Genomic DNA, 27,671 nt, shown 5'->3' with positions numbered 1-27,671 from the left:
CTGTCTTTATCTCAACCCATGAGTTTTCACACTTTTATCCTTCTGATTCTCTTCCCCATACCACTGGGGGGAGGGGAGTGAGCAAGTGGCTGTTTGGTGTTTAGCTGCATACTGGGATTAAACCACAACAGTCCTTTTTGGTGCCCAACGTGGGGCTCAAAGGGTTTGAGATAACAACAGATTTGACCAAAGTGTATCGGAGGGAAGTTATAATTATTATATCTGTTTAGCATTTGCTGGTCGTGATGTTGATTTATCTGTCCTTGACGCTGGTTTATCTGATCTGCACCATGCTCTCTTTTTTTGCTGTACATCAAATTTGAGAGCTTGTTAAAGGCTGGTTTTGCCTTTTGCAGTTTGCTGTACTGTGTAGCACTTAATATTTTGCCTGGGAGAACTATGATAAAAGCACTGGCCTTGAGCTTAATCTGGTATTTGGGCCCTGCATTGCTGCCTTCCCTGTACTTCAAGAACCATCTCATGGAGACAATTAACAATTACACTTTTTACCTTTTCTCCTCTGAGTGTCATTCAGTGGAGGACACACGGAATGGCACCTTCCTCTTCTCCTGTGGGGCAGATGTTTGCTCCCTTGTTACAATGTTGTCAGTATCTTAAACATCCTTGGGTAACCAAAACACTCCTATTGGTACTTCTGAAGAATATTTTTTTTTTCTAAGGTTAATCAACTGTTTAGGAGTATCACCCAGGGATATGCCTCAAGGCAGTATGGTTATGGGTGGCAAGGTGTATGGGACAACATGGGCAGGTACCTAGAATGGTTATCACTGATTGTCTGGAACTTCACCCCCAAACAAGTGAGAAATCCTGACAAAGTGATAGAAAGTTTGAAAAAAGGAGGCCCTGGCCCTGGCTATGCCAAAGAGACACAAGTTCTCACACTGTGCTGGGGCCTGGCCTACGCCTACTGAGAGCTATTCAGCACCCTCAAGAAGAGAGGGTCTCTGGATCTGAAGACATGCAAACAGACACTGTGGCTGAACCAGAGACCCAGCCCTGAACTATATCTGCTGCTCCAGGATAGTCAAGAAGAAACAATGGAAGCAGAGGTCAATTTGTTTAGTAAGGGAGAAACAAGCTTCTGAGAGGGAGCAGGAGGGACAATCAGAAGAGGCAGCCTGTTCTGCAGCAGGGCAATCACAAGAACAGGAGAGGGAAGAGACTGAAAGCATAAACAAGTCAGAAACCACCTGATCCCTATCCTTGAGTGAGCTGCGAGATGTAAAAAGATTTCAGCCATCAACCAGGTGAGCAAATTCTCAGCTGATTGCTCCAACGCTGGGATTTTGGGACCAATAGTCAGGAAACAGAGGGTAAGGAAGCCCAGCAGCTGGGATCTCTTGCTAGGCATAAAGTCATTGACAAAGGGATTGGAAAAGGGACAACAGTCCTGAGCCTCTGGAGGTGCCTCCTGTTGAGCATGAAGGAAAGGTATTCCTTCAAGGAAGATCTTGTAAATTACCAAGACAAGTGGACCACCGTTGAGGGAGGTATCAGTATCTGAGGGAATTATCTGTGGCAGAGATGGTCAACAACCTCATAGACACTTGGGCCAAAGAGCATGGCATTGACTGGGTATATCACATTGCCTATCATGCACCAGCCTCTGGGGAAATTGAATGATAAAATGGACTGTTACAAGCTACACTGAGAGCTAGGTGCTGGGACATTCAAGCATTGGGATTCAAATTTAGCAGAAGCCACTTGGCTAGTTAACACTAGATCTGCCAGTCGACCTGGCCCTGCCCAATCAAAACTCCTATGTACTGTGGAAGGAGATTAAGTCCATACATAAGTACACATAAGGAACTTATTGGGAAAGACAGTGTGTGTTATTCCTTCCTCCAGAGAAGGCAAACCCATTTGTGGGATTGCTTTTGCTCAAGAGCTTGGGTGTACTTGGTGGGTAATGCAAAAGGAAGGGGAGGTCCGATGTGTACCTCAAGGAGATTTAGCCCTTGGGGGAAAATAACCCATGATTTCAGTTGTATGGTGCCATCATTGTATGATGCCAGTGTTATATGATTCTGTATGTTGCCACTGCTGTGACTGCCATACGTCAAAGGTATTATAACAGGAACCCCTTGCTGCTAGCCAGGCAATGTTAAATTCTATAACCTGGCCCAAAGGGACCAGAGGTGGAGATTATAATGGATATACCTTTAAATTGTTGTAACCCATGATTTGAGCTGCATGTTATAGGAATGACTATAGCAGGAACCACCCAGACCAATGGAGGACGTGCCTCACAAGAAGCAGTGCAAGTGCAGCAGTGAACCAACCTGAGCTGGCTTTGGTGCCAAATAACTCCATGTAACATACCACCTCTCTTCTTCTGAGTGACCACCATAACAGATGGAGCCCAAAGTCATGGACTAAATGAACTCAATGGACGTTTTATGGACATTTTAAAGGTGTGCTCCACACACTAAGGGAATGATATCTATTTATATATCAAGGGATGAAAGGGGGAGGGGGGGGCTTAATGAGGATGTATTGGATAGTGTGGGATCTGAGCATGATGTAAATGGTATGGAATAAGAGGTGGAGAATATACTGGTTTTGGCTAGGATAGAGTTCATTTTCTTCATAGTAGTTTACATGGAGCTATGGTTTGGATTTGTGCTGAAAACAGTGTTGATAACACATCTGTGTTTTAGTTAATACTGAACAGTGCTTTGCACAGTGTCAGGGCCTTTTCTGCTTCTCACACTGCCCTGCCAGCAAGTAGGCTGACTCTAACTGACCAAATGGATATTCCATACCATATGATGTCATGCTCAGCAATAAAAACTAGGCGGGGAGGAGGAAGTTTGCCAGGGCTGTCATTTCTCGGGGACTGGCTAGGCATCAGTTGGCTTGTGGTGAGCAGTTGTGGGTTTTTTTGCATCACTTGTTTTTCTGAGTTTTGTCTTTTTGTTGTTTTTTTCTCTTTTTTCTTATGAAACTTTCTTTATCTCAACCCATGAATTTTCACACTTTTACCCTTCCAATTTTCTCCCTCATCCCACTGTGGGAGGAGCAAGCAAGTGGCTGTGTGGTGCTTAGCTATCTACCAGGGTTAAACTATAACACTCTGAATCCATGCACATGCCTCTGTCTATCTCTCTTCCTCTGCATCTGTGTGTGTGTGTGCACCTCTCTGTCTTGCTTTGTCTTTCTGTGCATCTGTCTGTGGGTGTCTCTGTGTACACATGGATATCTCTCCTCCTCTGCCTCTGTGAGCGTGCATGTCTCTGTGGCTGTGTGAATGCATCTGTATTTCTCAGCGTCTTTGCCTAGGCATGTTTCTCTATGTCTGTGTGCATGCATGTTTCTGTATCTCTCTGCATCTGTGTGTGCTGACATCTTTCTTCCTCTGCATCTATCTGCATGAATGTTTTTTAGATGCTCTTCCTCTGAATCTGTGAGTGCATGCATTTGTGTGTCTTTCTCTCTGTCCCTCTGTCTCACTTTGTGCCTGTGTGTATATCTCTGTTCTTCTGTGTGCACATACCTCTATCTCTGTCTCTCTCTTCCTCTGCTTTTGTGTGTATGTGCATTTGTCTCTGCATCTGTGTGCATGTGCATCTCTATGTACCTCTTTCTCCTGCATCTGTGCACTCACATCTCTGCCTCTGCCTCTTTGCCTCTCTCTCTGCATGCATGTCTCTCCACGTGTGTGCTGTGTATGTCTGTCTCTTCCTTTGTCTCTCTTCCTCTGCATCTGTGTGCGCACCTTTGTGTTTCTCTCTGTGTCTGGGGGTGCTCCAGTCTGTGTATATGCACGTGTTTCCGTCTCCTCCTCTGCATCTGTATGCATGTGCCTGCCTCTGTCTCTCTGTCTTACTCCGCACACACGTCTCTCTCTCTGCTCATCTCTGTCTCTCTCTGCATCTGTGTACACATGCAACTCTCAGTGTGTGCACATCTCTCTTCCTCTGCTTCTGTGTGCAGAAGCATCTCTGCGTCTGTGTGCACATGCGGCTCTGCTGCACTTCCTCTGCATCTCTCTTTGCACATGTCACTCTGTCTCTCCACCTGTGCATCAATGTGTGAGTGTGCATCTCTCGGTCTGTCTTCCTCGGCATCTGTGTGTGCATACGTCTCTCCATGTCTCTGTATGCACATCTGTCTGTCTCTCTGCATCTGTGTGCACATGTGGTAGGTTGACATTGGCTGGCCACCAGGTACCCACCAAGCCGCTTTCACTCCCCCCTCCTCAGGACAGGGGGAGAAAATAAGATTAAAAACTTACGGGTTGAGATAAAGGCAGTTGAATGAAAGAAAGCAAAGGCCATGCACAGAAGCAAAGCAAAAAAAAAATATTATTCTATACTTCCCATCAGCAGGTGCTGTCCAACCACTTCCTAGGAAGTAGGGTCTCAGTATGTATAGCAGTTGCTTTGGAAGACAAATGCCTTAATAACAAATGCCCCATCCTCCTCCTTTCCCTGAGCTTTTATTGCTGAGCATGACATAGCATATGGAATATCCCTTTGGATCAGCTGTCCCAGCTATGTCCCCTCCCAACTTCTTGCCCACTCCCAGCCTTTGGGGTGGGGGTAGGGTTGGAGAGATAGCCTCCTTGTGTGAGCATTGCTCAGCAGTAGCCAAAACAGTGGTATGTTTTCAACATCATTCTAGCTACAAATACAAAGCACAGCACTATGAAGGCTGCTATGGGGAAAGTTAACTCCATCCCAGCCAAACACGGTACAATCTCCACCACTTATTCCATCCCATTTGTTTCATGCTCATTCCACATAATTTGAAGCATTAGCATATTTTCTGATCATCCCTTTTTATCTGTTTCACATTAATGAAACATCCTCCTGCCAACACTTGTAACTTATACGACATAATTAAACCATCTTTATACCCAACATACAGATTTATACATTCTCATTAACTACTATCCTTTCTCCCTTAACAGATAGATATCATTTCCCCATTCCATGGGCCTCCACCACTTGCCAAAATGTTCATAAGAACAGGTTGTGACTTGGATCTCATATGTCAAAGTGGTAACTCAGGACAGGAGAAGCAGCATGATGGTTTGGATCATTGCTGCACTTGTCGGGTTGCATCAGATTGCATTTCCTTGAAACACATACCAGATCTCCCAGTCCTTCCACATTACCCACCAAATACACCCAGGTCCTTGATCAAAGACAATCCCATGAATGGACTTGCCTTTTCCCAAGGGAGGAGCAACTCACACTGCCTTCCCCAGCCACTTCCCTATGTGCACCACAGGGACCTTATCTCCTCCCACAGTATGTAGGGGCTTTGTTTGGGCAGGACAAGGATGGTCAGCAGATCCTCTGGTGTTAACCAGCCAAGTGGCTTTTGCTAAATTTATATCCCAGTGTTTCCATGCCCAACACTCTCAGTGTAGTCTCTAACAGTCCATTATACTGTTCAATCTTTCCAGAGGCTTATGGGTGATAGGGGATGTGATACACCCATTCAATGCCATGTTTCCTGGCCAGGAATTTCTGAGGTTATTCTGGAAATTACTTCCATTGTCTGTTTCAGTTCTTTCTGGGGTCCTGTGTCTCCACAAAATTTGCCCTTCAAGGCCTAAGATGGTCCAGTAGCATGGTTTACAGGGTATGTTTCTAGACACCCAGTAGTTGCTTCCACCACGGTGACTATGTAGTCCTTGCCCAGGCATGTTCATGGCAGTGGTCCAATATAGTCAATTTGCCAGTCAATTTTCATATTGAAAACCCAGCCACTGCCCTCTATTCCAGGGAGACTTTACTCATGTGGCTCACTTGATTGCAGTGCATGTTTCATGTTCATGGGTGACCTGTGTGATAGCCTCCATGGTCAGGTCCACCCCTCAATTATGAGCCCATCTGTATGTTGTGGAGAGTCGTAGAATCATTTAGGTTGGAAAAGACCTCTAAGATCATCGAGTCCAACCATAAACCAAGCACTGCCAAGTCCACCACTAAACCATGTCCCTAAGCACCATGTCTACATGCCTTTTAAATACCTCCAGGGATGGTGGCTCAACCACTTCCCTGGGAAGCCTGTTCCAATGCTTGACCACCCTTTTGGTGAAGAAATTTTTCCTTATATCCAATCTAAACCTCCCCTGTTGCAACTTGAGGCCATTTCCTCTCCTCCAATCACTTGTTACTTGGGAGAAGAGACCGGGACCCACCTCACTACAGCCTTCTTTTCAGGTAGTTGCAGAAAGCGATAAGGTCTCCCCTCAACCTCCTTTTACCCAGACCAAACAACCCCAGTTCCTTCAGGTGCTCCTAAGTCTTGTGCTCTAGGCCCTTCAGCTTCATTGCTCTTCTTTCAATGTGCTCCAGCACCTCAATATCTTTCTTACATCTCTCCTTATATGTCCCGATGTTTTGTGGGTCCATCGAGCTACAAATAACTCGCCCTTATGCTCCCAGTCCAGGTCCACCTGAGCCACTACAATTTTGACAGTCTTCTCTACTTGTTTGTTGTTTTGGTGTTCTTCAGTGGCACAGTTCCTGGGCATGTGAGTATCTATGTGCTGTACCTCTAGAGCAATGTTTTCTACCTGGGCTGTGATGCCTTTCCACAGTGGAGCAGCCCAGATGGGTTTACCTCTGCACTGGCAGTTGATCTTCTTCCATTGCTGTAACCACCCCCATAGGGCATTTGCCACCATCCATGAGTCAATATAGAGACAAAGTACTGGCCACTTTTCAGCAATCTCTAGGGTCAGCTGGATGGTTTTCACTTCCACAAACTTTCCTTCTCCTTTGATACCTTCAACAACTTGTCATGTGGGACTCCACACATCAGCTTTCCACTTCCAATGGTTGCCCACAACACGACAGAATTCATCAGTAAACAAAGCATAATGCCTTTCATCTTCTGATAACTCATTATATGGTGATGCCTCTTGGGCATGAGCCACCTCCTCAGGCAATGCTCCAAAATCACTGCCTTCTGGCCAGTCCATGATCTCTTTCAGAATTCCTGGGCAGTTGAGGTTCCCCATTCGAGCCCATTGCATGATCAACTCTACCCACTTACTCCATGTAGCATCAGTCATGTGATTTGTAGAGGGAATGTTTCCTTTGAGCATCCAGTGTAGCACAGGCAATCACAGTGCCAAAAGGAGATATGTTGCTGTACCAACAACTTCTGAAGTGTCTCAGATCCCCCTCATATGCTGCTAGTATCTCTTTTTCAATTGGGGTGTAGTGGGCTTCAGATTCTCAATACCCCCAGCTCCAAAACCATAATGGTCGACCTCAGGTTTCTCCTGATGTTTTCTGCCAGAGGCTCCAGGTGAAACCATGCTCCCCAGTTGCAATGTAGAGTACATTTTTTACAGCTGGTCCTGTCTGGACAGGCCCAAGGACTATTGCACGAGCTGTCTCCTCTTTGATCTGCTCAAAAGCTTGTTGTTGCTTAGGGCCCCACTCAAAATAGTCCTTCTTTTGGGTCACTCAATAGAGAGGGCTCACAAGCTGACTAGAACCTGGAATATGCTTTCTCCAGAATCCCACAAGGCCTAGGAAAGCTTATGTTTCGTTCTTGTTAGCTGATGGAGACATAGTTGCTATCTTGATCACATCCATAGGGACATGATGGCATCCATCCTGCCATTTTACTCCCAAGAACTGAATCTCCTGTGCAGGTTCATTGACCATGCTTCTTTTTATGGTGAAACCAGCTTTCAGAAGAATCTGAATTATTCTTTTTTCCTTTCTAAAACACTTTTTCTGTTTTGTTGCCCCACACAATCATGTCATTGATGTATTATAGATGTTCAGGGGTATCACCCTGTTCCAGTGCAGTTTGCGCTTCTGTCTCTATTCCTCTGCATCTGCGTATGCGCCTCCCTGTTTCTCTCTGTGTCTGTGTGTGCTCCAGTCTATGTAGATATGCACATCTTTCTGTCTTTCCTTCTTTACATCTGTGTACACATCTCTGTGCATGTGCATTTCTCTTCCTCAGCATCTGTGTGCACAAGTTTCTCTCTGCATCTGAATGTGCACACATCTCTCCATGTCTTTGTGCATGCACACCTGTCTGTTCCTCTGCATCTGTGTGCATGTCTCTGTTTCTCTTTGCATCTGTGCATGCCCATCTATATCTATGCATGTGCATGTCTGTCTCACTGTCTCTCTCTGTATCTGTACACATGCACATCTCTGTTCCTCTGCGCCTGTGTGCACTTATCTGTCTCTCTCTGTCTGCGTCTCCGCATGGCTGTGACTCTCTCTTCCTCTGCATTTGTCTGTGCACATGCATCTGTATCTCTCTTTGTCTGTCTGTCTCTGTGTCTGTGCATGTGCCCTGTCTCTTCTGTGTCTGTGTGGGCTCCCATCTGTGTCTGTGTGTGCACATGCATGTCTCTGTCTCTATTCCTCTGTGCATGCCCCCATCTTTGTTTCTCTGTGTTTGTGTGCATGCCCGTCTATATCTGTGCGTGCATGCATCTGTCTCTTTTCCTCTGTGTCTGTGTGTATCTCTCTGTCTGTGCACACCCACATCTCTTCCTTGGCACCTGTGTGTGCATGCATATGTCTCTCTCTCTCTCTGCATTTGAATGAATGCATGCCTCTCCACATCTGTGTGCATGCGCATCTTTTTGTCTCTATTCCTCTGCACATGTGCCTCCCTGTTTGCCTTTTCATCTGTGTGCACGTCTCTTCCTCCTTGTCTGTGTGCAGGCACATCTCTCTGCATCTGTGTGTACATGCATGTCTCTGCATCTGTGTGTGTCCCTCTGCCTGCCTTCCATTATGTCTGTGCATGTGTTTATCTATATGTCTCCATCTCCATCTGTGTGCACTCATGTCTCTCTCTCTTCCTCTCCATCTTTGTGCACACATCTCCCTTTCCCTGCATGTGTGTGCATGCACATATCTTAATTTGTTTTTCTGCGTGTCTGCTCTCTCTTTGCCCCTGTGTGCAGGGGCCTTTGTCTCTGTGTTGGTGTTCACACACACCTTTCCTCATCTGTGCGCACAGGTGTCTCCCCCCATGTCTCTGCATCTGCATGCATGTCTCTCTTCCTCTGTGTCTGTGCATGGTTCTCTGTCTGTCTGTGTCTATGTAAGTGCCTGTTTCTCTCTCTCTGTCACTCTGCCTTTGTGTGCCTGTGCATCTCTCTTCCTTTGTGTCTGTGTGTGCATGCGTCTCTCTTCCTCCCCATCTTTGTGTGCGTGTGTCTGTCTAGCCTCCTCCACACCCATCTGCACGTGCCTTTCATGCCTTTCTCTTCCTCTGTCTGCACGCTCCTCTCTCCCTCTGCATTTGCACACACATGTCTCCCTGTGTCTGTCTCCTGTCTGTCTCCATATGTCTCTTGCTGATGCTCTTTCTCTCATTCAGCCTTTTGTCCTCTTTCTCTCTCTCTTCTCCACTGTCTGCTGCTGTCTCATGCGTGCTCACTTTCTCTCACACTTCCTGTGTCATTCTCTTGATTGCACTTTCTTATACTCAGTCTCTCTTGCTGTTTCTCCCTTACCCTTTCTCTTCCTTTCTGCTTTCTCTTTTTCGTCCTTTATACTTCTATTTCACTTTATTCCTTTCCTTTCTTTCTTTCTTCCTCACTCTCACATTTGCACTTTTCTCTCTTCCACCCTTTCGTTTTTTTCTCTTTTCCTGTCTCTCTCCCCTTCTCTTTATCTCCCTCTTGTGCATTCTTTTTCTCTCTGCCTCTCTGTCTCACATCCTAAATATCCTTCTTTTGCTTTCTCCCTTGCTCCTTCACTTCCTTCTCTCACTTTCTCTCTGTCTCCGTGACATGGTCTGGAAAAGTCAGCCTGTAAAATTTAAACTTTTCAATAAACTTCTGAAAAGACTTTCTAAAATTGTAATGGTCATTATTTTTAGTACCAGACATCATTGCACATTCTAGCTCTACTTAAAAAAAATAAAATTGAAAATTATTTCAGAATATAACACTATAAAGTGAAGTTTTGGTTGACATGTCCTCTTACTGTAATATTGGGTGAAGAATACATTCTGTTTCTTCAGTATTGAACAACTGGATTAAGGCAATTGATTTGAAAGCCTGAAGGACATTTAAAATATACCCTAACCTCCTGCATAACATACATCACAGAATGTTGCTCAACAACCTTTATGCAGTACCTTTAACATACGTTAAAGTTATAATACTCTTTATTTATTCTTGGCTATTATATAAACTGATGAACTGTGTTTTAATATTTCTAAAAGTACCTCCTACATGTGTTATAGAATGCTATGTTATGTTGTACCTGCACATTTATTATTTATTTCATAGGATCACTTTAGAAATATTAGTATTTAGATCAGATTAATCTTGAACTGTATCAGCTTGGTGTAAAGATCAATTTGGGGTCATGACCACAGTAAATGAGGTTGTGACTGTATTTTCACTATTGGAATCTGATCATAAACTGTATCTCCTTACCATCTTTGCAGTCATTATGCACATTGAACATAACATGTTTTGTGTTTTCTAATAAGAACAATATGCTTTAGATAAGAAAGAGTACAGCTGGGTCCTGTACTCTTCATATCTTGATAAAGCTTGATTCACTTTGGAAGTGGAGCAGTGAAATTTAATGTTTGAAAATTGTCTCTAATAAATACTCTTGCTTGCATAAGAGAATTGATGCTTATTTTTTAAAAGCTAATTTTGAGTTGCACTTTTAATGATCAGAAACATAAAAGGAATGTCAGATATTCTGGTGACTAAAAAAGCAGTTGAAAGTCTGCAAATTTGGGGTCTTGTTCATGGATGTGTAGAGCTGAAATTGAAACTGAGCACTTCTGTGAAGTGAGATTCTGTTCTCACTACCACCACCTTGATTCTTGAGAGTTCAAACTTTAATGACTCACAGTATACTTTGCACATGTAACTTCACAGAGGAGACGTCTGCTTTTACAGGAAACTGTCTCTGGGTGATGCCTTCACAGATCAGAGGAAGAGTTTTTGCTCCAGAGCATGAAGCTCTCCTCAAAACATGGAAGTGAGCAGAACTTTTAAGGCTAGTTATAACTTAAAATCATAGAATCATAGAATGGTTTGGGTTGGAAAGGACCGTCAAAGGTCCACCCCCTCACCATGGGCAGGGACATATTTCTCTAGATCAGGTTGCTCAAAGCCCCATCCAACCTGGCCTTGAACACTTCCAGGGATGGGGCATCCACAACTTCTCTGGGAAACCTGTTCCAGTGTCTCATCACCCTCATCATAAATAAATATCTTCCTTATGTCAAGTTTAAATCTACTCTCAGTTTAAAACTTTTACCCTTTGTCCTGTCACTGCAGACCCTGGCAAAAAGTCTCACTGTCTTTCTTATAAGCCTTCTTTATAAGTCTGGTCAGCTTGTTGGCAAAGACCTTCTTGCCCACTTGGTCAGCTGAATTCCATGAGCTCTCAACAGACCCAGCTTCTCAAAGATAGATCCACGATCACAGAAGCCAAAACCTTGAGTATGGCACCAGCCACACAGCCAGGCATTCACCTCTTCAATTGATCTCCTCCTTCCTGAACCCCTTCCTCTGATTGGGAGGATAGAGAAGTACAGCACTTGTGCTCCAGATCCTTTTAACATTGCTCTGATGGTCATACAGTATTTTTTGATGTTAGTAAGTTGCCTCATTGTAGTATCATTAGACCCTACATGGAATAGAAAGAGCGGATGATAATCTGTAGGGTTCACTAGTCTCAGCAGTCTCTCAGAGACATCATGAATGTGAGCTCCTGTATCATGGTTTAACCGCAGCCGGCAACTAAATACCACACAGGTGCTCACTCACTCACTCCCCACCCCCACTCCCCCCAGTGGGACAAGGAGGAGAACTAGAAAAAGGTAAAAATTGTGTGTTGAGATAAGAACAATGTAATAATTTAAATAAAGTAAAATATAATTATAATAATAACAACAATTGTAATGAAAAGCATAGGGAAAGAGAGATTAATTAAACTGAAGGGAAAAAACCCAAGTGATGCACAATAGAATTGCTCACCACCTGCTGACCGATGTCCAGCCAGTCCCCAAGCAGTGATCAGTGGCCCCCAGTCAACTCCACCCAGTTTATATACTGAGCATGACATTCTATGGTATGGAATAACCTTTTGGCTAGTTGGGATCAGCTGTCCTGGCTCTGCTCCCTCAAAGCTTTTTGTGCACCTGTTCACTGGCAGAGCATGGGAAACTGAAAACTTCATGATTTAGAGCAAGCACTGCTTAGCAACAACTGAAACATCAGTGTGCTATCAACATTATTCTCATACTCAATCCAAAACACAGCACTGTACCAGCTACTCAGAAGAAAATTAACTCTATCCCAGCTGAAACCAGGACATCCTGGTAGGCAGCAGACTTCACTAGAGAAATTGTTTGGATGGCAAGTGGGTGCTTCAGTGCCTCTCAGTAAGGAATCTCCAATTACTAATACTTACGTGCTTTTAAGGTGGCACTGGTTCTAATGCTGACGGGTGGTCAGATCAAGTTTGCATGGTTGGCTTCTCCTCGAATCTGACCATTACTCGTGTACTCTTAATTCTCCAACCCCAGAGCATTTTGTCTGTTATACCGGGGCACTTCAGGGGATTGGGGAATGTTCTTCCTTCTACCCCAAGCAGAGACAAATGTCCAGGTCTTCTTCATCTTGTGAGTTACTTGTGTCAGTCACCTGGACATTGAATTCAGTCTTACTTTCATAGAATCATAAAATAGTTTGGGTTGGCAGGGACCTGTAAAGGTCATCTAGTCCAACTCCCCCCTGCAATGAGCAGGGCCATCTTCAACTAGATCAGGTTGCTCAAAGCCCCATTCAGCCTAACCTTGAATGTTTCCAGAGACGGGGCATCTACCACCTCTCTGGGAAACCTGTTCCAGTGGTTCCCACCCTCATCATAAAAAAAATTCTTCCTTATATCTAGTCTGAATCTACCATCTTTTAGTTTAAAGACATTACCCCTTGTCCTATTGCAACAGGCCCTGCTAAATGTCTGTCCCCATCTTTCTCATAAGCCACCTTCAGGGTACTGGAAGGCTGCAGTAAGGTCTCCCCAGACCCTTCTCTTCTCCAGGCTGAACAACCTCAACTCTCTCAGCCTGTCTTCATAGGAGAGGTGCTCCAGCTCTATGTGATCATCTTCATGGGCCTCCTCTGGACTCGTTCCAACACGTTTGTGTCTTTCTTGTGCTGGTGGCCTCAGAGCTGAATGCAGTACTTCAGGTGGTGTCTCACTAGAGCAGAGTAGAGGGGGACAATCACCTCCTTTGACCTGCTGGCCACGCTTCTTTGATGCAGCCCAGGATACGGTTGGCTTTCTGGGCTGCAAGTGCACATTGTTGGGCCATGTTGAGCTTCTCATCCACCAGCACTCCCAAGTCCTTCTCCACAGGGCTGCTCTCAATCTATTTGTCCCCCAACTTGTATTGATATGGCGGATTGCCCTGATCCAGGTGCAGGACCTTGCACTTGGCCTTGCTGAACCTCATGAGTTTCACATGGGCCCACATCTCAAGCTTGTCCAGATCCCTCTGGATGGCATCCCATCCCTCAGGCATGGTAACCGTACCAATCAGCTTGGTGTCATCTTGAAATCTGCTGAGGGTGCACTCAATCACACTATGTCATTGATGAAGATATTAAACAGTACAGGTCTCAAGATGGATCCCTGAGGGACACCACTCATCACCGATCTCCATCCAGACATTGAGCTTATGACCATTACTCTCTGGATGTGACCATTGAATTGATTCCTTATCCAAAGAACAATCCATCCATCAAATCCATCTCTCTCCAACCTACAGAAAAAGATGTTGTACCAAATGCCTTACAGAAGTCCATATAGATCAGTTCTGTAGCTCTTCCCTTGTCCACTGATGTAGTGCCATGGTTTAACCCTGGCCAGCAACCAAGCACCACGCAGCCACTTGCTCACTCCCCCTCACCCAGAGGGATGGGGAGGAGAATCGGAAAGGAATGTAAAACTCAAGGGTTGAGATAAGAACAATCTAACAGGTAAAGCAAAAGCTGCGCATGCAAGCAAAGCAAAACAAGGAATTTATTCACTGCTTCCCGTCATCAGTTGTTCAGCCATCCCCAGGAAAGCAGGGCTCCATCACGCATAACGGTTATTCGGGAAGACAAACACCATAATGCCAAATGTCCATGTCCCCCCCTCTTCCTTCTTCTTCCCCCAGTTTATATATTCAGCATGACGTCATATGGTATGGAATACCTCTTTGGCTAGTTTGGGTCAGCTGTCCTGGCTATGTCCCCTACCAATTTCCCGTACCTCTCCAGCCCTTTTGCTGGCAGGGCCCAACGAAACTGAAAAGTCCTTAACTTAGTATAAACATTACCCAGCAACAACTAATAACCTCAGTGTCCTATCAACATTGTTCTCACACCAAATCCAAAGCACAGCACTGTACTAGCTACTAAGAAAACTAAATCTATCCCAGCTGAAACCAGGACACTATCCAGTCCTTATCCATACCATTTATGTCATGCCACACTTTCCAATACAACCTCATTAACCACCATCACCCTTCCCATCCTTTGATATAATACACTGATATCATTCCCCTAGTCTATGCACCACTCTTGTAAAAATGTCTATAAAATGTCCACACAATTTCCATTGAGTTCATTTAGTCCATGAACACGATCTCTTATGGTGGTCACTCAGGAGATGAGAGGTTGTGTGTTGTATGGGGTTATCGGGCATCAAAGCCGGCTCAGGTCAGTTCACTGCTGCACTTGCACTGCTTCTTGTAAGGCTTGTCCTCCAATGGTTCAGGTGGTTTCTGCTATAGTCATTCCTATAACATGAAACTCAAATCATGGGTTACAACAATTTAAAGGTATATCCATTACAATCTCTATCCCTGGACCCTTTGGACCAGCCCATAGGGTTTAACATTGCAATGAACTCCTCCCCTTGCCCCTGCTCTGGCTTGGACTTATCCCTAGACTGCTGTCCCTTAGGGTTGTACCTGCTCCAAGTGGAGCCTCAGCTACGAGCCACAGTCTCTCCAGGGTTATCCCTGCTGCGGCACAGATTCATCCACAGCCACAGTCATTTTGAGGTGCACCCGTTCCAACAGGGCCTTATCCATTGGCCGTGACCATAGACCTGCTCCAGAGTGGCCTTACCCACAGCCACAGTCCCTGCAGATGTAAATCAGCTCTATCATGGCCTTATCCCTGGCCACACGATTTGAGGTGCTCCAGCATGACCGCATGGTTTCAACCGCTCACACGACTCTACACACAGGTGATTGGATAAAAGTCTCTGGTCACGCGGGCATCCGTGTCGCTGATTGGTGACATGCTGCAGGCGCCTGATCAGAGTGTGCTGATGAGAGTGTGTTGATTTCGCAGTTCCCAGGACTTGCTCTGCACCTGGCTTCTTGTTTGTGCATAGCTTGTTTTCTTTCTCACCCTGCTTGTTTCAAGGACAATTTAAAGTTGCTCTGCAGCTTTAACTAACAGGCCTGGGTTGTCCAACCCGGACAATGGTAACATATGTCCTTGGTCCTTTAAAAATTCCTCTACACCCTTCCTTCTTCTTCCCCCAGTTTTATATTCTCAGCATGACATCATATGGTATGGAATACCTCTTTGGCTAGTTCAGGTCACCTGTCCTGGCTGTGTCCCCTCCCAGTTTACAATGCCTCTCCAGCTCTCTCATTGGTAGCGCCCAAGAAACTGGAAAAGTCCTCGATTTAGTATAAATATCCCCCAGCAACAATTGAAAATATCAGTGTCCTATCAACATTGTTCTCACACCAAATCCAAAACACAGCACTGTACCAGCTACTAAGAAGAAAATTAACTCTATCCCAGCTGAAATCAGTACATGTAGTCACTCCACATACAATCCCCTTGCACAGCCTTAAGGCAGGATTGTCACTCAGCCTGGGACAATACCACATATTAATTTCCTGCTCACATTCCCAGATACTGCACTGCCTGTTGAGCTCCTTTTGTTAATGGCTACTTGTCTGAAGAGTTCTTCCAGCTATGTACACTTGTGCATCTATGACATCCACTGATGCCTTTAGGTACTAGGGGGATTTCCAGATACTGGAGATCTATGCATCCTGAGGTCTGGACAGCTTTATCCATCCTTGGGAGGTCTGTTTGGTGGGAGTTGTCAGCATAGGTGGGCTGTAATGATTCTGTTTGGGTTACAGCCACAGCCTAACAGTTTTGGCAGATGGACACCATTTTCTTTTAGCAGATCACCACAAAGTCCCAGGACAGAGAAGAGAGACAGCAGGTACCAGCAAGAGGGGAAAGAAGGGGCCCAGCTTCAGGCAACAGAGTTGTTTAGGGCACAATCTGACATTTAGGAGTCCTTCAGTTCCAACTAATGATTGTTTTCTTAGCATGTGTCTGTAAATGTAATATATGGGAAGAACAGAAGCTACTATGGTAAGTAAACCTGCTCCCCCCTTGGGAGTCTGTGCCTGCTAATGCAGAGTGAACACCCCCAACTCCTATTGACTTCATCTGAAGTAAAAGGCCCTTTGCACCTTGCAAGTATAGCTGGTAGCATCACACTTTTAGAGCCTGTTCTGTACTAGAATCACTGTTCATTTAGTTTCTGAACAAATTATTGTGTGGGTTGTGTTTGTAAGCTGAGGGTACGTGGACTGCTTTCTTTTAATAATCTTTTACTGTAGATGTAAAAATGTTCATTTTCTTTCAGATGCTTCAAGCGTGCTCAGTCCAACATCTACCAGTACCATATGCAGCGTTCCCACCCCTGATTTCTAACGACCCATTCCTTTTGCATCCTTCTCACCTCTCTCCACATCACCCGTCTCACCTGCCACCTCCAGGGCAATTTGTTCCCTTCCAAGCACAACAGTCACGTTCAGTAAGTAATGCTTCTTATCCCCTCTCCTAAAATATTTGGGGGTTGATCAGCAAATGATGCTCTTGTCCTTCTAATAACATTCTGGTTGAAAGAACAAATAGATCTGATATAGAGTACGTAATAGGGTTTTGTAATAGTGCTACCTGAGCAAGACTTAGACTGAAGAAAAAAAAAAAAAGTATTATTTTGAAATTCATTTTGATTGTCTTAAGATTTTCTCAGCTGTTGCCCACTGTTTCCCTGGAGGCCTGTACTCCTGTAAGTCTGACATGTCTGCTTCATGTACTGCTTCTGCAGGTGGTGTTCTTCCAGAAAGTAAAAGAGAATATAGAGACCTAAGTGTAGTGCAGCAGTGGTCTCAGAGAAAATAAATTGTAGAGAGAACAGAAAGCACAAAGCCTTATTTCTATTGCATGCTTCTATCACATTAAATCACAGTTTATTTAGTGTCCACTGTATCCCCCCTGAACACTAGTGTGAAAAGTATTACTTAAACTTTCTATGGCATACTAGAACCTCTTTTCTCTCCTGCTTGTAGAAATTATTGACTCTTTTCACTTAAAGAAACTTGGCCAAAAAGTTAATGCCTTCATAATAGAGCAAAAATTAGAGAAGATGCTATTTTGGACACAAGGGAAAAAATTACATTTTAAGATTTTTACTTACTAATCTTCTACCAGAGGTTAGTAATTTCTACTTATTAATCTTCTGCCAGGCACCTTTCCACCTGTTTCTTTGGAGCTCTACCAATATTTCATTAATACAGAAATACAAAATAATTTCAGTATTACTAACAAATATTGCTCAGACTGTTTTGAGCAGTAACAAATACTGCTGTGTTAAATGTCAGGTGCTGGCACTATTGTAATTATTGCATTATAGTCATGGGGGAACAGTTATGGATAGTTTTCTCTGGTAGTCAGGATGTCTTCCCTCAGAAAATGTTGGGGCTTCTTTCTTAGATTGCTAATTTAGCTTCAGGAATAGGCTCCCTTGTTAACTTTTAGCTCTGTTCAATAGCTTGATTTTTTGCTGTCAAGTCTTACTAGAAAAATTATTGCCTTAAAAATGCTATTTAAAGTTTGATCAGCAGAATGGGGAAACAATTTTCCTTTTCCTTTGCTTCCACAACATGACTTTCATATCTGACTGTTTTGAAGCATGTGGTATTCAGTACTGGGAAAAGAAGGGTGAATTAGTGAAATATCAGAGTTAAGTTTTTCCCGAAAAATGAGACCAAAATGACCTGAGATGTGAATTGATCTTTCCTAACAGCAAAAGTATAGCTTCAAGATAATGTATCTAGCCTAAATGTGGTAATAGATTAATTATAAATCGTGGTGTTTATAATAAAAAATTTTGCTTCACAGGGAAATGCTGAGTTGTTTTTGTAAGAAACTTATTAATTCTTCATACATCAGCATACCTTCAATTATTCCTTATGGTATTGATGTAGAACTGTTTTCTTCAGTTTGAGAACATGTCTCTATTAAGGAAGTTAGTTGCTGCCTTATATATACAGTTTGATGAAAGAGATCATAGGATCACAGGCTCAGAGGTTAATTCAGGTTGGAAGACACCTCAGAAGGTCTCTAGTTCAATCTTCTATTCAAAACAGGATCAGCTATGAGGTCAGTTGAGGGTGCACAGGGTTTTTTCCACTTGGGTCTTGAAAACCTCCAAAGATGGAGACTACACAAACTCTCTAGGCTCCTGTTCCACTGCTTGACTCTCATCATGGTGAAAAAGCTTCTCTTTGTATTTAGCTGAAACTTCTTTTGTTTTCACTTATGCCCATTGTCTCTTGTCCTTCCACCATGCATCACTGTAAAGAGCCTGGCTCCATCTTCTTGATCAAATCTCTGCAGGTGTTGGGAAGGCTGCTGTTAGGTGGCTTCCCCTCTCCCCTAAGCCTGTTCTTCTCCTGGCAGAAAAAGCCCGATTCCCTCAAGTTCTTCTAATAGGACAAATGTTCCAGTCCCCTGACCATCTTGGTGGCCCTCCTTGAGCTTGTTCTACTTTACCAATATCCGGGGATTTTTTGGTATCTGGGTGCCCAAAACTGGATGTAGTATTCTACATGAGGTCTAACAGGTGTTTAGTAGAAGGTGGATAATCACTTCGCTCAATGTACTGGCTATGCCATTTTTTGTTAATACAGCCCAAGGTACCGCAAGCCTTCTTTGCTGCTAGGGTACACTGTTGGATCATATTCAGCTTGCCTGAGGGCGCCAGTGCCTTTTCAGCAGAGCTGCTTCACAGCCAGTCATTCCCCAGTCTGGATTGTTTCCAGTTATTCCTTCTCAGGTGCAGGACTTGGAATTTATCCTTGTTGAATATCATAAGGTTCCTGTTGGCCCATTTTTCCATCCTGTCCATGTCTTGCTGTATGGCAGCCCTACCTTCCAGTGTATGGATTGTTCTCTGCAATTTGATATCAGCTATAGACTTCATGAGCAAGTACTCTGTCTCTTCCAGGTAACTGATAATGTTGTTAAACAGGATAGGTCCCTGTGGTATACCACTTGTTACCAGCATCTTGGTAGAGTATGACCCATTAACCACTATGATCTAAGCCTGATCATCCAAAATTTTTTTTAATCCATCTGGTTGTCCACACATCCAGACTGTAACGTTTGAACTTGGTTACAAGAATATTGTGGGAGATAGTGTCAAAAGCCTTGCTAAAAGTTGAGGTAAATGGCATCCACTTCTCTCCCCTCAGCCACAAATTCAGTCACCTTATCAATACTAGACAATCTGGTTGATTTTCCCTTGGTATAGCCATGCTGACTGTTCCCTCTTCCACGTGCCCAGAAATATGTTCCAAGAGGACTCACTCCATGATTTTCCCAGGGACTGAAGTAAGGTTGGCTGGCCTGTAGTTTCCTAGATTGGCCTTTTTGGTTGATGAATGCAATGTTTGCCTTTCTCCAGTTGTCAGGGATCTCCCCCTGATCTCCACAGTCTTTGAAAGGATGATAGAAAGCAGCTTTGCAAGGACATCGGCCAGTTGTCTCAGCACCCTGGATGTAGTCCATCTGGCCTCTTAGACTTGTATGGGTCAAGTTCTCTCAAGTAATCAATCCCTGACTCAATCCTCATCCACTGCTAGTAGTTCTCCAGATTCTTCTCCCTGCCCAAGTGGCACAAGGAATGGAGTGGGGTGGTTATGGTCAGTATATAGCAGTCGTTCTCTGCTGCACCTTCCTTTTCACACCTTTCCTCTGCTCTGGCGTAGGTTCTTCATGGGCTGCAGTCCATCAGGAAAATCTGCTCTAGTGCGAGTTCTTCCATGTGCTCAGTCCTATCAGGAAAAACCCCTGCATGGGTTCTCAATGGGCAACAGTTCCTTTGGGAAATATAAATCTGTTCCAGAGTGGGTCCTCCATGGGCTGCAGGGAATATCTGCTCTGGTGCCATGGAGTACCTCCTTCTCATCCTTCTCTTTCTCTGACCTTGGTGTTCCCTCTGCTGTTTCTCACTCTTTTTTGTTCCCTCCTACTCTCTCCATCCAGCTTTTTTTTTTTTTTTTACTTTCCTTAAATAGTTTTTCACAGAGGCACCACCAACGCTGCTGATTGGCTCAGCTTTTCCCTGCAGTGGATCCATTGCAGAGACAGTTGGAACCAGCTGTGTCTGGCACAAGGCAGCCCATACCTCTTCCCACAGAGGCCACCCCTGCAGCCCCCCACCCACACACACCCCAAAGCCTTACCATATATACCCAGTACAACTCTATTTAATTTCCACATATCCTCAGAACATATAATTGGAGTTGTGCTATTTTGATATTAAAAAATAAATTTTAAAAAAATGGTTTTCTATTAATACAACAAACCCTGTGTTTCTTTTAGCCACTTCAAAGGATAGAGAATGAAGTAGAAATGCTTGGAGAACATCTTCCTATAGGAAGCTTTACCTACCCACCATCAACTCATCCACCAACACTGACTTCCTCAGCTCCTATCCAATTCTTAACCCATGATCCTTTATACCAAGAGGTTTCATTTGGAGTTGTAAGTATTGCTTTTTGTACTACATCCTCATGCATGCTGAGTTCACATTCTTGATCTTTGTTCTAAGTTATTAACATTTTATTGAAAAATGGCACTTTTGCAATTTAATTTCATTAGTGGCTGCAGCTGTGGAAAGACAGGGTAGTTGGTTTTTAGGGTTAGACTTACTTCATATAATCTGAGGGTTCAAACTTGGAAGAACGAAAACATGCTAAAAACATCTTTGAGCAATCTTTTTTCATAAAAGTAAATGCCTCAAGTACTCTGAATATCATTTCAGTACTGGTGTGTGAATTTTGGTTCTAAAAATTTGCTAATTTTTCACTACTAAGTATTTTAAAAAAATACAATTTATATCTAAGTTACAATTCTTCACCTGCTCCCATTTTAGTAGACAGTGGAAGATGCTTTAAACAGTCATACTGAGGACTTATGTAAGTAAACTAAAGAGCTTTGCATGCAAATGGAAATGGGAAAATAGTCTTTTTTTCCTATAGAAAGAATGCGTTGAAGCTGTAAAACTGAATGTCTCTTTAGGCACTATAGCTATATGCAATTGAAAGGCTACAACCCCTCCTCCCAAACGTGAACGTAATTAACTGCAACTGCGAAAGTGATTTAGTTGTGGTTTAATCACAGCCAGCAACTAAGTGACATGCAGCCACTTCCTCATCCCCCTGCCCCAGTGGGATGGGGAGGAGAATCAGAAAAAAGGTAAAACCCATGGGTTGAGAAAAAAAGTGTGCAATTATTTAAATAAATGATACTACTAATAAAGATTATGATGATCATCATTATGAAAAGGGAGATTAAAAAAAGATAAATAAAACTCACGGGGGGAAAAAACAAACAAAGAAAAAAAGAGATGCGCAATACAATTGCTCACCACCTGCTGACCAATGCCCAACCAGTCCCCAAGCAGCAAACCTTCCCTCCCCCTCCCCCCCCGACAACTACTCCCACTGTATATACCAAGAATGACATCATATTGTATGGAATATCCCTTTGGCTAGTCCAGGGCAGCTTTCCTGGCTGTGTCCCCTCCCAATTTCCCATGCCCCTCCAGCCTTCTCACTGGCAGGGCCTGAGAAACTGAAAAGTCCTTGATTTAGTATAAACATTACCCAGCAACAACTGCAAACATCAATGTGTTATCAACATGCTGAAGCCAGTTCTGATTCCATCATCGCTGCACTTGTCCAGTTTCATAAAACTTCTTTCTTGATTAATGTGGTGATCAAAAGGGAGTCAGGTTCAGATCCCCAAATCCAGACTGGTAGAGACAGGCACTGCAAGCTGCCCAGTGTATTGACGGGCATATAGCCACCATAAAAGTTATAATATACAGCGTAATGTAGTAATCAATATCACACAGTTTAATTCATTGGCTATTCTCACCCAAAATCAAATCCCCTTAAGGCACACATAAAACTTCCCCATCTTCCCGCATTACCCAACAAGTGCTCCCAGGCCCCTGAGCAAAAGCAATCCCACAAATGGGTTTGTCTTTGCCTGAGGCAGGAATGACCCACACAGTTTTTCCAAGAATATTTTAAGGTGCACTACAGGAACTTTATTCCCTTCTACAATATGTAAAATTTTGATTTGGCAGGGCCAGCCTGATTGGAAGATCCTCTAGCGTTGACTTTTGCTAAATGTATATCCCAATGTTGGAAGGTCTCACCATCCATTGCTCTTAATGTAGTCTTTAACAGTCTGTTGCATCATTCGATTTTTCTGGAGGCTGGTGCATGATAGGGGATGTGATACACCTACCCAACGTCATGCTCTTTGGCCCAGGTATCCATGAGGTTGTTTCAGAAATCAGTTCCATTGTCTGACTCAATTCTTTCTAGGGTACTGCATCACCATAAGATTTGATTTTCAAGGCCCAGGAGAATGTTCCGGGCAGTGGCATGGGGCACAGGATATGTTTCCAACCATCCAGTGGTTGCTTCCACCATTGTAAGCACATGGCACTTGCCTTGGAGTGTTTGTGGGAATGTGATATAGTCAACCTGCCAGGCCTCCCCATATTTATTTTTCAGCCATCGCCCTCCATATCAGAGATGCTTTAACTGCTTGGCTTGCTTAATTGAAGCACGTGTTTCACATTCATGGATAAACCTGTGCAACAGTGGCCATGTTTAAGTCCACCCCTCAGTCTTAAGCCCATCTATGTGTTGCATCTCTTTCTTAATGGCCTGAGGTGTCATGGGCACACTGCGCTATGAATAATTCACCATTATGTTGCCAATCCAGATCCATCTGAACTACTTCAATCTTAGTAGCCTGATCCACATGTTTGTTCTGATGATCTTCAGTGGCCAGACTCTAGTACATGAGCATCTACGTGACTTACCTTAACCACCAGGTTCTCCACCTGGGCAGCAATATATTGCCATTATCATTCAGAGCACATTCTTTACATCTTGCCATGTCTGGACTGTCCCAAGTGCTACTGCTTGAACTATCTCCTATTTAATTTGTTCAAAGGCTTGTCCATGCTCAGGGCTCCACTTGAAATCATTCTTCTTCCAGGTCACTTCATAGAGAGGGCTTACAATCAGATCGTAATTTGGAATGTGCATTCTCAAAAAATCCACAAGACCTAAGAAAGCTTGTGTTTCTTATTGGTTGGTGAAGACATCATTGTTATTTGTTCATCATATCCATTAGAACCTAATGATGTCCATTTTGCCATTTTATTCCCAAAACCATCATTCTCCTGTGCAGGTCTCTTGACGTTACTTTGGTTTATGGCAAAATTGGCTTTCAGAAGAATTTGGACTATTTTCTTCCCTTTCTTGAAAACTACTTCTGCTCTATTGCCCCCCACATGATGATGTCATCAATATATTGCAGGCGTTCCAGAATTTCACCCTTTTCCAGTGTAGCCTAGATCAGTCCATAGCAGATGGTAGGGCTGTGTTTCCATCCCTGTGGCAGTCAACTCCAGGTGTATTGGACACCCCTCCAAGTGAAGGCAAACTGTGGCCTGCACCCTACAGCCAAAGGAATCAAGAAAAATGCATTTTTACTATCAGTGGTGGCGTACCACTTGGCTGCCTTCGATTCTAGTTCGTATTGAAGTTCTGGCATGTCTGGTATGACAACACTCAGGGTCCGTGCCTTCATACGCCACACACCACTGCCAAGTCAGTGAAGAAGTGAGATCATTTATTGCATACATAGTTATACACAAACGCTTATCTACCCAAGTTCTGCCCTGGAATATGGCTATGTGCCGCAGAGCACCTGGGAATTTGTCTACATGTAGCAAAGCAGTTGCTCGTTACAAGCTGCTCACATGCTTGTGGATTCACTGCCAAGTTCGGCTGCTTATCTGTACACTAACAGTTCTGCCAATTCAGCCTTGTTTCTCTACCAGGTCAACTTATTTTCATCCCTTACAATTCCCCCTTTTTTGTTTGTTAAATTGGATAAGGTTAAGGCTGTGTGAATTTGAACCGTCATAGCTTGACAGACAGCCCTTTGTATCATGGCTCACATCAGGTTCATCAAACATGGTAGACATAAAAATGGTCAAAACCCCTAGCAATGTAAGAAACCCGCACATCAAAATTTTTCCATCCAAGGACCTAATCCTAGGGTCCAATACCAACCTTCAAAAGGATTCTTTTCTTCAAAAGTCTCCAAATTATCAAGCTGCAACAAGGTCTTTTACCATCTCATACCAACACACTCTTCATGCCAGTCCCTCTGCTGCCTTCTCCTCACCTTGCCTCATCCAGGGCATGTGTTCTCTCTCTTCTCCCTCTCTCTCTTCTTCCTCGGCTACTCTCTCTTCATTGGCTCTCAACCACTTAACAGAACCAGCCACACCTGCACCTTATCTACATCAGCCAACCCACAGTTGTATATCATCAATGCTAATTAACCCAGCTTCATTCTTCTACAATTCCCCTTTTTTTTCTCCTCTTTATGTTTTTAACAATCATTACAACCTTTTTACAAATAAATTTTTCATACAGTCCTGTAACTCCTCTACAAATCCCCCCTTTTTTTTTTTTCTCCTTTTTAACATTTCATACCTCATGTTTTTACCAACCATCACAAACTTTTTACAAATAAACTTTTCATACAATTCAGACAACTTGTGCCAGAACTCATACTCATATTCCTTCCTCACTTTTATCTTGGGCTTTTCAGCTTCTACAGGTTGATCGCCTTTCTTATCTGCTTTCTTAGCATCTGGGATTTTGATTTCTTCAGAGAGGGATTCTGATGAACTTATAGTGCCTTGTCCTTTCACCTCTTGGATCATACTGGACAGTAATCTGAGTGAGCTTTCAGCAGCAGCAGATCTAGAATACAGCACTAACACATCATTCTGTGTCCTGAAAAACTTCAACATCCTTGTGGTTGCCCATTTCTTCTTCAACTGGAGACACCTTCAATGAATACAGAAATACCGGCAAGAATACCACCAGGCCGAGCAGCAGCAGCCACGGCAGGAGCCGCCCACGGCACCATGCTGCTCCCACACCTTCCCCTGGCACAGCCATCACCGCTGTCTAGCCAGACCCACTCTGGATCTGCCACCACTGTGGGCTGCTGCCACATCTGACCATGTACTCCACCACTATCGCCCATTACCCTCAGTCTCTAAATTCCACAGCAGTCAGGCTTCCTTCTCTTTGATCCCAGTGGCTCACCTTCACCAGTGTCTGATCCAGATCCCCAAGCTCTTCCCACCTATCTCAACATGATCTGGATCAAAGTCTAACCCCACCTGTCTTCACTACATTGGGTCACTGCCATTATGGTTTTAAACATCCCCCAGCACAGCCATCACCACTGTCACCACTTGTTACACTCAGTCTCATAATCTGAAGGGCCTCACATGGGGCACCAATTGTCACAGCATTCTCCAAATTACCAAGCTGCAACAAGGTCTTTTACCATCTCATACCAACACACTCTTCATACCAGTCCCTCTGTTGCCTTCTCCTCATCTTGCCTCATCCAGAGCATGTGTCCTCTCTTCTCCCTGCTTCTTCCTCAGCTGCTTTCTCTTCATTGGCTCTCAACCACTTAGAAAAAACAACCACACCTGCACCTTATCTACATCAGCCAATCCACTGCCCCTGAAGCCAACCCACAGTTGTATATTATCAATGCTAATTAACCCAGCTTCATTCCACTACACCAGGGCAGTTCCCGTCAAGCAGGACAAGAGAAATGTTTATGCACGGTGCTATGATTGGGAGAGCGTTTTAAAAATTTGATCACTTATAGATCTTTCCACAGTTGCTTCTGTGGTGACGTACCTGGGTTATTCCCCCTTTTTTGTTTTTGCAGCAGGTCTTTAAGAGACTGATGAGTTCGTTCAACGATAGCCTTTCTAGTGGGTGAGTGGGGAATGCCCATCACATGGGTAATGCCCCCATGTTGCAAAAACAGGCATGTGCATTGTGCTATATATGCTGGGCCTTTGTTGGTTTTAATTTGAGCAGGAACTCCCATAGTAGCAAAGCAAGCAAGCCAATGACGGTAAACATCACGGCTTTTCTCCCTGGTGTGAGCAGTGGCAAAAACATAGTGTGAAATGGTGTCAACCAAAACATGAACATATTTAAGATTCCCAAACAAGGAAATATATGTGATATCAGTTTGCCAAATTTCTTGGGCTTGGCGGCCACAAGGGTTAACACTGGGGTAAAGGGCTGAAGTTTTGACAGTCAGGACAGGCCCTCACAATCTCTTGGGCCTGTTCTCATGTCAGGTGATACGAATGTTGCAGCACCTTAGTATTTTGGTGAAAAAAGTCATGTGAAAGCTTAGCCTGTTGATAAACACCGGGGGTAACAACAGCCACAGTAAAAAATTCCGTCACCTTATTGCCTTCAACAATGGGACCAGGCAATGAGGTGTGTGACTACACATGTAAAACAAAATAGTCATGACAGCAATGCTCCAATAGGAACAAAAGATGTTTCAACAAAACAAATAACTGTTGGTTAGAAACCGTTTTTAAAAATGTAAATTCAATTCTATGCACTATCCCTACAACATATAAAGAATCTGCAACTAGGTTTAAAGGTTGTTGTCTGAACAATGTGAAGGCACGAACAGCTGCAGCTAACTCCACTATTTGTGCAGAGCCAGTAACAAAGGTCACATCTGAATTCCAATACCCTTGCTCATTTTTCCATGATACAACAGCCTTTCCTGAAGGCCCCGAGCTATTGATATTTGGGATAGGTACATGAGAAATATGCAGTTTCAATTGTAAGGGTAAATCAGTTAAAGAGTGAAGCAATTTATGTCAAGGAATAGAAAAGGCAATGGTTCCACTAAAGTCAGCCAGAGCAGACTGCAGTGAGAGGCTTTGCTTAACCCAAAATTCAAAGTCCTGTTTGGCCAAGGGTATAAAAATGGTGGCTGGGTCACAGGCCATAAGTTCCTGCAGACTATCCCTTTTGAATGAGGAGCACCAACATGTCAATAAGAGTTGTCAGTGTTTTGGAAAAAGAGTGGGGCAAAAAGATCCACTCCAAAATTCTCAATGGATCCTGGTGTTCAGCTGCCCGGGCTAGTGGAGGGTACAATACAGCCTGCTTTGAGTTGCTCCTGCACCAGTTCATGCAATTTGTGCAGCCTTTCTGTGCGCAAGGGCCACTGTTCCACCCACACCGGTGTATCTGTTTTCCAGGTGAGTTTAATCGTTGGCTGCAACTCAGTGGCCCTTAGGACAAATTTGTCTTCAAGGTAACCCCCCATTGGCTCAACAAATCACGTCCCCACAGGGTGAAGGGGA

General features: G+C 43.9%; 1 protein-coding gene across 4 annotated transcripts in view; it reads left to right on the top strand.

Annotated features, from left to right (window-relative positions):
* LOC119140693 (E3 ubiquitin-protein ligase RNF38-like) overlaps positions 1 to 27,671 on the top strand; it is a 176,147-nt gene that overhangs the window by 132,372 nt on the left and 16,104 nt on the right. For 3 of the 4 annotated variants that reach the window (XM_037372224.1, XM_037372225.1, XM_037372228.1), the window contains 2 exons: positions 16,698 to 16,868; positions 20,726 to 20,887. In XM_037372224.1, the coding sequence (XP_037228121.1) occupies positions 16,698 to 16,868; positions 20,726 to 20,887 (333 nt within the window). The remainder of the gene's footprint in view (positions 1 to 16,697; positions 16,869 to 20,725; positions 20,888 to 27,671) is intronic. The other variant, XM_037372227.1, reaches the window with a different exon arrangement.

Source organism: Falco rusticolus, chromosome W, assembly GCF_015220075.1.
Source record: "Falco rusticolus isolate bFalRus1 chromosome W, bFalRus1.pri, whole genome shotgun sequence".
In the NCBI taxonomy this organism is placed as follows: Eukaryota; Metazoa; Chordata; class Aves; order Falconiformes; family Falconidae; genus Falco; species Falco rusticolus.
The sequence above is the reverse complement of the archived record's forward strand: the minus strand, read 5'-3'. Positions and strand labels throughout refer to the sequence as shown.